Raw genomic sequence first — 12,196 nt, 5'->3', positions numbered from 1 at the left:
AAAAGTTGCGTGGAGCAGAGTCTGACACTAACACCCGATTTCTCTGTTGTCCGTCTCCGTCCTCGTCCCAGTGGCAGCAGCAGTCCTGTACGTGACCATCCCTCAGCCTCATGGGATACCGACCACCGAGGTGTTCGGTGCCATCTGGCTCATGTTGCTGCTCGGCACCGTCCACTGTCAGATCGTCTCCACCAGGACGCCCAAACCTGCCTCCAGCAGCGGGGGGAAGAGACGCAGGTACGGAGGAAAGAAACGTGGTAATATTCTGGATGAAGAAGTGAACAGGCAGACTGAGAATCAACAAAGGTAGTGGATGTAAAAAAAACACCAGACAGACAGAAAAAGAGTGGAGGAAACTATTTCATGATTGTCTTTTGTTGCCGGGTTGAATTCTTCCTCACTGTTTGATTTCTAGTTGTAAACTTGGCAAGACAGCAAAGTCAAAAAATAGTGTGTTTATCAGGGAAGAGGAGACTCCTGAAAAAACACGTGTGACTCTTTGGGGTTTAACCTCATTTTATTTGCATTATTTTAAATGTTGATATTTTTTATTTATTTATTTATTTTTTATTATTGAAAGGTTTTTAAAGACCAAAGTTTATGAAGTGCAACACAAAGTGTTAAAAAAAAATGAAGCTTTTCAAATCAAACAAGTCAGCTGACCTCTTCAGAAAACCTCTCCCTGATAAATTTAAGTGTCACTGGTTGAAGACAAACGGCCTCGCTGTGTGAAAGACGAGGAGCCTGCTGTGTTTTGAAGTGTTTAGATTTGCAGTTTGTGACTTCCACCTTGTTCAAAGCTCGTCAGTGTGTAGCTTCTGTCTCTGGTTCGCTACGATGCCAAGACAATTTTCAGACTCCTGGGAAGAAAATTGGACCATGCCACAGTTTTGGAAAAAGGTTTTAGTGGATTAAATCAAATAAAACTGTTTGTTGAACTTTGTAGAATCAACTCGTCAACGGCTGATTGAATGAAGTTCAACAACTTTTTCCACGATTATAAAGGGGGAACAAATAATGAGAAGAGTATAAATTTATTGGAATATTTTTCATGTCGCGCACACACAGGAAACATTTTGTAACACCGGATCACACGGGACACTTGTCATGCTTCGCCAGCACTTTACAGTTTAGAAAGGAAGACACGACGGCAAGAGAAAATGTTTTACATCATCTGTTCTGATCTCATTAAACCAAGAACTTTATGAACATCTTGCTTTTAAAGTTGGAAAACCAAAACACAAGTTCTGTCCTCCATCTCTCCTCTGTGTCCTTTGTTTTTATCTACAACTAAATATACGAGGAACTAAATGTTGCTTTTATGTTCGTGTCCTGCAAAAGTAGACGCCAAAAATAAAACTTCTGTACAACGCGGGTTGTTTGAACTCTTGTTTCTGCATTTGTGACAAACAAAATGGATGACATGATGCTCTAAAATCACATCGGGGGTATATTTCCTTAACAGCGTATGAAAATATCTACTTTTGCAGAATAACAAACTAAAAGGAGATTTTAGTGGAATTTGCCTTTAACTGTATCAGCCTCTGTGTTCAGTGGGTGCCTGTTTACGTTGAGAAGCTCAAACGCTTTCCAGCTTCTCTCACCGTCTGAATCTGACCTGCTGCGTGTGTTTTAAAACTGGCCCGTCACGGACACGATGAGAAAACGCAGCGAGGCTCCCGGTGAACACGCGGCTGTCGTCTGTAGTCTCCAGGTCGACTCTAAGTCTCTCTCCCACCCTCCGTTCTTTCCAAACTGAAGGAAGTTGAGGAAGGCATCTCAGATGGAGGTTCATAGGGAAGGCGACGGGTCTAGCACTACCGATAACACACAGGAGGGGGCGCCACACTCCCACTCAGCCAGCACCACACACCGCCTGGGGGCTTTCTTCCAAGATTTCTGGCATGATATCTGTAAAGCTGGGTGTGTATTTTCGTTTCCCCATCTTCCTACGATGACGAGACCATGTGCCGAGTCGGGGCTGAGCTGCAGTTTCCCCAAATCATCCCGAAAATGTATTCGCACGAGGAAAAAAAAAAATTTCAAATGCGGAATTTCATCCTGCCAAAAAAAAAAAAGTTGTGTTTTAAAATTTTTATTTACCTTTGACTCATAATTGGAACCGACAAGTAAATTTACATTTGGAAAAGCTGAACGCCAGCCTCGACTCGGACCTAACCTGAGCGTCTTTAGCTGCAACATCACGTCCTCTACTGACAAAGTCCTCTCCCATCGGTCAACTAGACCCGCACATTTGGTGCCGATGCGCAAAGTAAATTCCGACTGGATGCAGAAAAGTCGATTCCTTAAACTTCATTGACTCTTGCAGTGCCAAGTGTTTCCATCCCCGGTGAAAGGGAGGAGGAGCGAAGGGATTTTGCAGCTAATTGTGATGTGAATAACCTGCTGACCAAAGCTACGTTCAACAGAAGCATGGGGGCTTAAAAAAAAAAAATATTACAACATCACGTTTCTCCAATGAGCTTTTTGACCGTCTTGAAAATCAGTAAAACGTCTCGTGCCCCCCCCCCCCCCCCCTCCCTCTATTACTCCCACTCCCCTCCCCTCCACCCCCCCATGCCTCTACTTCAACCAGCTTTCAGCAGACTGCAACAGTGTGGAACCACTTCACTCTTTATCAGGTCTCTTCAGCCATTAATTATCAGTCACACTCACTTTCAGGAGGAGCCTCTTGTTCCTCTGTCACAGTGATCCATTCATTCACCCACTGATTTACTTACTTTTGACCCTTTTTTTTTTTTTTTTTTTACTTTTTTTTACTTTGTAGAATTTAGAAAACCATCCTCATAACCCATCAACTCTATAGTTTAGTGGAGACGACGCTAAAGTTTCAGAACGTGATGCTCGGTGTTCGGTTCGAACGTCTCCAGCCGCAGTTCTTCACGGCATCATGTGTGAAACTCTCGTCTCCACGACTGGCATTTATTTTTTTTTGCATGAATGTTCCACAGTGTTGTGTTTGAACGCCTCCTGTCGTGATTCATGTCGCTGCATGTCCGCATTCGAGATAAAAAAAAACGACTCACCGCTCCGCCGTCTCGCCTCTTATCCGCAACGTTTCTCTCCGTGTACGTGTCGCCTCCCTCCTCCGTCTTCGTCCCTCCCTCCTAAAGATCCAAGAAGTCCAAGCTGTCCATCGACAAGTCGACGGAGACGGACAACGGCTACGTGTCGCTGGACGGCCGGGTGACCAATCGCAGCAGCGAGGAGGGGCTGCAGCTGCACGAGCAGCAGCAGTGCGACTCGCTGAACAGGGCTGACGAGGCGTGCTGGAACTCGCACGTTCAGCCCGCGCACGCTCACGCGGCGCGCAGCTCCGGACTGATGTTGACCGGCGTCAACAAGGTAATCAAACCTTCATCGCCGGGTTATTTGTAACCGTGATACCGTTTAACACTTCTTCTGTTTTTTTTTCTTGTTTTTTTTTTGGACGATCGATCGATCGATCTTCAGCAGAATGAGGAACCAGAAAAGTGTCTCCTGGGTCTGACCGATACGTCTGTTTTAAAGGAGCCGGCGTCAGATGAAGCCTCCAGCGAGGAGGACCCCGAAGCGTCCTACAGCGCCCTCCGCAGGGGAGTCGAAAGGATGAACAGTGACTGTACGCTCCGAAACCGCAAGAACACGCACCACTACAAGAAACACTACGCAGTGGAGGTGACCTTTTTAACAGCAGCTCATTTTATTGATGACAGAACGACTATATCACCATCCCGTTCACGAACCAACGCTCCTCCGTCCTTGTCTCTTAGGACGTCCCCAAGTCCGGCACCAGCTGCAGCTCCAGATGTTCCAGTCTGAGGACTCAGGACTCGGAGAGCACTCGGCACGAGTCGGAGACCGAGGACCTGATGTGGGAAGACTTCCTGCACTGTGCGGAGTGCCGATCGTCCTGCACCTCAGAGACAGGTCAGAGGAACGGACACGCAACCAACGGAGTAAAACTAAATGATTCGTCTTGTTTGAAATGTTCTTCAGATGTAAAATCATTTGAATGAGCCGTCCTTCACACGTTCATGTTTTCAAATACGACTGTCCTTTTTTTTTTTTTCTTTTTTTCTTTCCCCCAGAGGGAGAAGCAGGAGGAACTCCTGTATGTCCTCCGGCTAAGAAGGAGTACAGAGACGACCCTTTCCACCAGGTCTTTACACCTTCTTACAGTCTGATTTGCAGGTTTTAAATACCTACAGGAGTCTAGATTAAAGAACTCCGGCCTCAATTTGACTGAAAAGTGTTTTCTTTTCCCTTTAATGTCCGGGTTACACATACCAGTGACACTAAACCTGATATTAAAACCGTGGTTCTGTGTAACTCGGACCGTTTCTGACCAACTTAATCCCAGTTTCTACCCGCACATCCTCCGACCGTGCAAATCACCGAACGCACACCTTAATCTAACCTTAAAGTCCCGTTTGAACGCCGATACCGAGCCGAGCGGCTGCAGCGAACAAGAGGAGCCAGTGACTCGCGTGAATGTTGTCGCCGTGTGTGTGTCCGTCCTGCCGCAGGGTCACGTTCCCTGGCTGCACAGCTCCAACCCCGGCCTGGAGAGAGTGAGCGCCATCGTGTGGGAGGGAAACGAGTGCAAGAAGGCCGACATGTCGGTGCTGGAGATCAGCGGCATGATCATGAACAAGGTGACGGAGGCGTTTCGGCGGCCACCAGAGGGAGAGAGTGGGAACTACAACTCTTTAATTAATATATATATATATATATATACGGTCTGTTTGTGCAGGTGAATCTTTACACTCCCGGGATCGGCTACCAGGTCTTCGGGAACCTGGTGTCGGTGACACTCGGACTCACGCCGTTCGCTTACAGGTACGGTGCAAACAAAACTAACCGTGAACTCTACGGCGAGCTGTTTTAACGGCTAGAGTGGACGTGCGTGACAGACATCTGCTCTTCAGCTCTTCCTTGTCCAAATTAAAATAAATATCAAAATACACTGAGGCGTAGTAATTCAATTTCGTACGTGGGAAATTTTTAATAATGATTAGTATCAATGCTATTACATATTTGTATGTATATAAAATAACAGATTTAAGAATATACTGCATCTTTATTTTACTCGTAAGAATGTGATTATGTAAAATGTTTAATTGCCATTCTAACTGGTAAGAATATAAAAGACTTCCACTGGGAATATACTCAATTTAATTTTATGTTAAAAAGTTCTGCAGATGTCCCTATTTGGATTTTTATTAGTCATAAATTCATTGTGTATATTTGGAATGACATTTTTACAGCTGACGGTGTATTTTGATATTGAAATTTGTTTTCCATATAACTGTATCTTTGTTTTCTATATAACTGTATCTGACATTATTTTTCATTTCGAATATCTGACATTAATGATGGAAACGATTGGTCTGAAGAGGGAAAGATTTAATGTGAAACTTAATGTGCAAGCAGACACATTTACAGTTTCCCAGCAGCTGAGAAAACACTTGCTGTTATAATCTCAGAAGAACAAAAGTTGTACTTGTACACATTGGACATATTTACTTATTTGTAAGCGTTTGTCTCCTGCAGGCTGTCTCAGTACTGCGACTTGGATCAGCTGACCACGCTCTCAGCCAGTGAGCTGCTGTCTGTGGCGCTGGGGGGCGGGTCTGGATCAGATGCCTTGGTAATCACCATGGTGATCCTCAGCTTCCTGGTGCGCGTTTGCCTCATATGGCTCTTCTTCTTCCTGCTCAGTGTCGCAGAGAGGACGTACAAACAGGTACGAGAAAGAAAAGAAGCGCTCGTGGTGGTGGAGACGGAGGCTACCAGTTGTTCTCCTTTTGCTTAAACACTATCATTTTGCGTGTCAGGTGTATTTACCGATGATTTGTTTGTATTTGTGTTTCAGAGGTTACTGTTTGCCAAACTGTTTGGTCACCTGACTTCGGCGCGCAGAGCCAGGAAGTCTGAGGTCCCTCATTTCAGACTGAAGAAAGTTCAGAACATCAAGATGTGGCTCTCACTACGCTCCTACCTCAAGGTACAGCACTTTAATTGCTCCTTATATATATATACATATGTATGTATATGTATGTAGATATATGTATATATATGTGTGTATATATATGTATGTAGATATATATATATGTGTATATATATATGTGTGTATATATGTGTGTGTGTATATATATATATATAAATATACATATATTTTATAAAAAATATGTATGTGTATATATATATCTACACATAAACAAACGGCCAGCTTTAATGAATGCTACATCATGTGTGGACCCAAACTGAGTGAAGTTGTGTGCCGTTGAATCTGCAGAGACGAGGTCCTCAGCGTTCAGTGGACGTCATCGTGTCGTCGGCCTTCCTGCTCACTCTGTCTGTCGTCTTCATCTGCTGCGCTCAGGTAATTCCTGAGAGTGTTAAAAAGCATTAAAGCCTCTATTTTTTTCTTTTCTATTTTTTTTTTTTTTTTATATACATCCACATAAAACTGGTCAAACACGAGCTCCAGCCTGATGCTCCTTCAGCCATGCGACAACATGGCGGTGGAGGCTGCTGACAGTGACGACCAACTGTGGAGCAGGTTAAAGAAGAGCTTCTTCACAGGGTTGCCTCCATCTCGTTATTACAGAAAAACTGTGTTTCCAAAACGTATGAACTTCAATGCTGTCAAAAACAGACACTCCTTTTTTGATATGATACTGAGCAGCTCTATTGACGCGATAACATTCATTCGCTCATTCGTACTTCGCGCATACAGTTGAAAACAAATTGTGAACGAATGCGGACAGAAAAACGCGTCGCTGGTAACCGAACTGCTCAGTAACCACTTGAATAACTGCTGTAAGAAATTCAGTTTAAATCACCTCGTTTGAATTTACACTGTTCAATTTATGTTGATAAACTGAATCTGAAGATAATTTGAAACCGAATGTAATATTGCGAAATTGAATTCTTTTACTCGTAAACTGTATTTAATCCGACAATGTTAGATGGATTCAAATTCAGTTTCTAATGACCCAAATTTCTGCTCTTGTGTTTAAAGCATTTAACTTTATTGGCGCAGAACTGAAGGCTCCTTCATGTCGTAGCAGATACTCCGGTCTAATGTTCGAAGGGTACTGAAGTCTTAAAATAGGCCCCCTCACCTCACTAAATCACTACTTTAACATGCTTTATGTCGCGTTCACCGTCTCAAAGGGACAGAACAAATAAGCAGTCATGTTTACCACCGCATCCATTTCACGGATTATAATCTTTTCACTGCTGCGGTTAAACATTTTGTTTACAGAAAATTAGAATTTTTTTTTTTTATTTTATTTTTTTACAGATTAGAAACTACATTTTTTTTTTTGGGGGGGGGGGTTTCCTTTTTGAATAATGTGCTTCCCCCTCTCTCTCTCTCCCTCCAGTTGCTCCACGTCCACGAAACGTTCCTGGAGTGTCACTATAACTGGGAGCTGGTGATCTGGTGCTCCAGTCTGTCTCTGTTCCTGCTCAGGTTCGTCACTCTGGGCTCAGAGACCAGCAAGAAGTACAGCAACACCTCCATCCTGCTCACTGAACAGGTACGCACACACACACAACACACACACACACACACACACACAGAGAGAGAACATGTATCAACACAGGTCGATCTGTTTGGTGTCTCCCAGATCAACCTGTATCTGAAGATGGAGAAGAAGCCGAACAAGAAAGAGGAGCTGACTCTGGTCAACAACGTCTTAAAGCTGGCTACAAAACTACTCAAGGTCCCGGATGTTTTTCTGTGACTATTTTAATTCGTAGGACCCGTAACGCTCTGATGTTAAGCTCCCCGCTCATTTAATCTAACCGCTCTGTTTCTACGTGGTGTTTTTTTTTGTTTTTGTTTGTTGTTGTTTGTTGTTCCCGTCCGCAGGAGTTGGACACTCCGTTCCGATTGTACGGTCTGACTATGAACCCTCTGCTCTACAACATCACCCAGGTGGTCATCCTGTCCGCCGTGTCGGGAGTCATTTCTGACCTGTTAGGATTTAACCTGAAGGTACGTACGCGGAGGTAAAAAAAAAAAACAACAACAAAAAAACAGCGGAAATAAGACATTTTCTGAAGGACGCGCCTTGTGTGTTTTTCTGTCGTTTCGTCCGCCCTCGATTCCTTCAGTGAGAGCAGGAGAAATAACAGAAACAAACTCTCCACGTCGCCAAATGCAGTTTAACAAGCGCCACAAACTACGTCCTCCGACATGATTAAAAAAACACACACACACACACACATACACACACACACACACACACCTGCACAATACAGCTTCATGAAGGAGGATTTTTACTGCATGATATCAGGCGATGATATCAGGCGATGATATCAGGCGATGATATCAGGCCGGCTAGTAAACAAATCGACTTAAGACTTACAGAAAAAGTCTGGGAAGAAGTCGTCTGGAGTTGACATTTAAAATTTGTAATCACAAAGTCGTTAAAGTTGAGTCGAGCATTAAGGAATTCTACTTTTGAGACTTTTACGACTTCATTGTAGACGGTGAGTTCTGTTGCGTTAATTGTCTGTGTTGTTGTTGTTGTTGTTTTTTTGTTGATATCGTCACAGGGTCTTTTTCTCAAGACGTCCCCGGTGGACGATCAGATTTGTGTCTAAAGCCTGATTCTTTTTTTCCTTTTCCTTTTTCTTTTCTTCTTCCCCGTTCACAGCTGTGGAAGATCAAATCATGACAGTGAACTCGAACGGCGTCGACGCTCGGCTTTCACTGACGGACTCGCTGGAACGCTCGTCTGACCGTTCGACTCGCTGAAAGACTTGAACGTCGGTCTCAACATATCAGAGCGCTTCTTTTTTTTTTTTTTTTTTTGGACCTTCGACGTTCCCACTTTGTGCAATTCACAACCTATTTATTTACCCACTCAGTGTTTTTATTTAGGGTTTATTTGAATTCTAGTTTGTTGCATTTTTATTTTATTTTATTTTGTGTGTGTGTGTTTTGTGGCACCACACGATGCTACATTTGACCGGTCTACGAAACTCGTTTAGTATTATTATTATTGTTATGAGCGTAAATTATTATTTGCAACCTGACGGTTCGGGTTCTCGGCTTCATTTGCGACGGTTCGTTTTTAAATTTGAGCAAATTTGAAGGCAAAAGTATTGAGGCGCCGACGGGAGGGGGGGGGTTATTTTGTTGTCATTTTGGTGTTTTATTTGCTTAAACGTGTTCAAAGTTATTTATGTCTAAACTCCGTTACGACTTTAAAAACTATTTTTAAAATACATACGTCAGTCCAGCGGTTTTATCGCAACCCAATAGAGTTTTTAATATGTTTAAGAAGCTTCTTGGTTGGAGGATTTTGCGTTTGTCGTCGTTGGAGGTGAAACCGCCAGACGACATCGGCACTGCAAAGTCCTGCAACCGTGTGAACAGAAACACTTCACGGATATCTCCTGGTTTTTTGTTTTGTTTTGTTTTGAGAGAGATTAAACTAACGTGTGATAACGCACACGCAATGAGACACGATCGCATAATCAATACAGATGTGGAACTGCATGCAGAAGTTAGTTGTTTTTTGTTTTTTTTTAACGACTCCTCTGAAGCTATAAAGTAGGTCCCTTTTTTTTTATTTTTTTTTATATTAATTTTCACTAAGTTGTAATTTGATGACCTCCATCAAATGGCTTCAACAGTATTTCCAGAAAAAAAAAAAAGGTGTAGATATTCACTTTTCATTTCCTTTCCCTCGGAGAGCCGACGCGGCTCCGGAGGACATTTTCATCGTACGTCCGCCGCGGCGTTAAAAAAATAAAAAAATAAAAAAAAGGACCTCGGACGGCTTCAGCTCGGAGCGTCGCGCTCCGCTCGGCTTCGAGCCTTTTGGAACCCTTTGTTCTCGACGGGTCGCCTCTCCGCATGTTACGGCGCCGGTCCCGAATGAAATCGGTGTTTTCCTTTTTTTTTGTATTCTGGACGAACGTCTGCTTTTACGTCATGACGCGGTCACAACAGAGTCACCTGTTTGTTTGTTTTGTTTTTATTTTTCCTCTCACTGATTTGAACTGCTGACTTTGTTAAACGAGAACCGACGAGCTCTTCGAATGCGACGCCTCGACTTTAGGACGCCGCGGTCGGCGATTTCGCGACGGCGCGAAAAGAGTTCGGGCGTCCGAAACAGAAGTGCCGATTTTTCTTTCAGTCGGCGTCGTTCCGCCGATTCAGCCGAATTCAGAAACCGATTGGATTCAAAACTCCCGGAGCTGCTTTCATTTCAGCGAAGTCGAGTTCACCGCCCCTCGGTCGCAGGTTTCTGCACGCTGCAGCGAAAACAAAGTCTGTACGTGAACAAAGATATGCACTTTAAAAAATAAAAAAATTTAAAAAAAAGCCCTTTTAAATGGAAGAAAAGAAGTTACATCTCGTTTCGACGTCGAGGGACGGTTTGCGCGTCTAAGCGTCGGATCGAACGCCGGCTTAAGACGTTCTGTCGACGGTCCGCGTCGATCCCACTCGATCCCACTCGGTACGTGACGTCACGCGCAGGAAAAAAATATCTTGCGACGTGATTTCAAACTGCGGCCTCGGTTCGCGCGTTCGGCCGTCTTCAATTCGTAAAATGCGAGCATAATCATTCTCGGCGTGTTTGAGGAGGAAGACCAAAGTGCTTATTTAATTGTTTTTTTTTTTTTTTTGTCCGTCTCTGCTGGGGAAAGAATGTATTTGTAGTTTTACGCTTTCAAATCTTTTTTTTTTTGTGTCCCTCTAGAAATACTTCAAATTATTATTTTTGTTGTTGTTTGTTTTTCTTTTGACGTTGCGCTTTTCGTTTCTTTCGTCACTCATTTGTAAAGGTTGTTTGTTTCCTCGCTAGAAAGAAGAGGCACGTTTTACTGTTTTTAAGGAAAAAAAATCAATGTTTGAATTGTTTGTATGGAAGTGAACCTCAGTTAAGGACTCTCTATGTTGTGATGCTGTTTTTAAGAGTCTGAATATTTAGATTTAGTTTTTTTTTTTGTGAACTGGTCTGTCCACAAGGTCTACATTTTTATAAGAAAAATAAAAAAAATGGATGTTTAATCGTCAAGTCTTTCCTTGTTTTTCAGAAGTATCACACGTTTTCAACGCAGGTGACGAGTTAAAGGAAAAAAACTGAAATGAATTCTTTTATATATTTCCGACGACATGTTATAGTATGACTTTTTATCATATTTTAGACGACATGCTATAGTATGACTTTTTGGAAATGTTTCAGACGACATGCTATAAGTATGACTTCCGTTCAAATATCGTAAGGCAACACAATAGTGTAGTTGTCAGCGTTGTCGTCTCACAGTCTAAAGGTCCGTGGTTCGATCCCCGCCTGGGACTTTCTATGTGGAATTTGCATGTTCCTGCATAAATAATAAGTAAAAGTAAAGTATGTTGTCCAAAATATGGACGACTAACTTATGCATGTTATCATGCATGTAGTCCATGATGTAAAACAAACATCATGTAGTCGTAAAAGTGACATTCCAGGCAAGAACATGCAATCCTCCACAGACAGAGTCCCAAGCCCCTGATCGAACCGAGTACTTCCTGATTGTGAGATGACAACGCTAGCAACTGTAAAATTGTGCTGCCTTTATTGCATGTTTGTCTGACTTATAAAACTTATATGACTTTTAAACTTTTTAATGATAAAAGCACAGTGGTGAAGTGGTCTGTGCTGTTGACTCGCAGTCAGAAGGTTCCAGGTTCGATTCTTGCTGTAGCTTTTCATCAGAGATGTTAACATCATCCTTTCCAGGGCAGGTCTCGAACCTGCGACCTTCTGACTGGAAGGCATCAATGCAACCCACTGCACCGTTGATCGCTCTTCCCTAAAATGTTAAAAAGTTATACAAGTCAGACAAGCATGCAATAAAGACAGCAAAATAGTTGTTATCTAACATTCAGGAGCTTCTTGGTTTGATAGGGGGCCTGGAACTTAGTGTGGAGGATTGTATGTTCTTGCTTGAATGTAATGTTTTACATTATGGACAACATGCATAAGTTTGTCATCATTATTATAATTATGGATGACAAACTTTACTTCCAGGTTATTAGTTTTGGACATAGAAAGTCAAAGGAAGGACTTGAACCCTGGTCCTTCAGACTGGGAGACGACAACGCTGACAGCTGCACCACTGTGTTGGCTTACATACATTGAACGGAAGTCATACTTATTAAATGTCGTAAAAAATG

At 42.9% G+C, this 12,196-nt stretch overlaps 1 protein-coding gene and 1 long non-coding RNA gene across 8 annotated transcripts in view; one reads left to right on the top strand and one right to left on the bottom strand.

The window, feature by feature from the left end:
- Positions 1 to 3,138, bottom strand: part of LOC138202577 (uncharacterized) — a 3,649-nt gene extending 511 nt beyond the window's left edge. Inside the window, exons 1-2 of the long non-coding RNA XR_011178654.1 lie at positions 3,048 to 3,138; positions 1 to 265 (exon numbers count right to left, since the gene is read on the bottom strand). The exon at positions 1 to 265 is cut by the window's left edge and continues 511 nt beyond it. This is a non-coding gene — a long non-coding RNA (uncharacterized lncRNA). The remainder of the gene's footprint in view (positions 266 to 3,047) is intronic.
- LOC138202574 (protein PHTF2-like) overlaps positions 1 to 11,047 on the top strand; it is a 43,946-nt gene extending 32,899 nt beyond the window's left edge. For 2 of the 7 annotated variants that reach the window (XM_069156717.1, XM_069156716.1), the window contains 15 exons: positions 72 to 237; positions 1,762 to 1,923; positions 3,135 to 3,366; positions 3,532 to 3,678; positions 3,774 to 3,930; positions 4,092 to 4,162; positions 4,530 to 4,658; positions 4,757 to 4,842; positions 5,557 to 5,749; positions 5,879 to 6,010; positions 6,302 to 6,388; positions 7,398 to 7,553; positions 7,644 to 7,739; positions 7,889 to 8,014; positions 8,679 to 11,047. In XM_069156717.1, the coding sequence (XP_069012818.1) occupies positions 72 to 237; positions 1,762 to 1,923; positions 3,135 to 3,366; positions 3,532 to 3,678; positions 3,774 to 3,930; positions 4,092 to 4,162; positions 4,530 to 4,658; positions 4,757 to 4,842; positions 5,557 to 5,749; positions 5,879 to 6,010; positions 6,302 to 6,388; positions 7,398 to 7,553; positions 7,644 to 7,739; positions 7,889 to 8,014; positions 8,679 to 8,699 (1,961 nt within the window). In that variant the 3' untranslated portion in view covers positions 8,700 to 11,047. Of the gene's footprint in view, positions 1 to 71; positions 307 to 1,761; positions 1,924 to 3,134; positions 3,367 to 3,474; positions 3,679 to 3,773; positions 3,931 to 4,091; positions 4,163 to 4,529; positions 4,659 to 4,756; positions 4,843 to 5,556; positions 5,750 to 5,878; positions 6,011 to 6,301; positions 6,389 to 7,397; positions 7,554 to 7,643; positions 7,740 to 7,888; positions 8,015 to 8,678 lie in introns of all 7 variants that reach the window. The other 5 variants (XM_069156715.1, XM_069156714.1, XM_069156713.1 and 2 more) reach the window with 4 other exon arrangements.
- Positions 11,048 to 12,196: the final 1,149 nt, after the last annotated feature.

Source organism: Embiotoca jacksoni, unplaced genomic scaffold, assembly GCF_022577435.1.
Source record: "Embiotoca jacksoni isolate LCO1_2020_lvr unplaced genomic scaffold, fEmbJac1.0.p SCAF_21, whole genome shotgun sequence".
Taxonomy (NCBI): domain Eukaryota; kingdom Metazoa; phylum Chordata; class Actinopteri; family Embiotocidae; genus Embiotoca; species Embiotoca jacksoni.
Note: the sequence above shows the minus strand (reverse complement) of the source record. Positions and strands in the feature narration are given on the sequence as shown.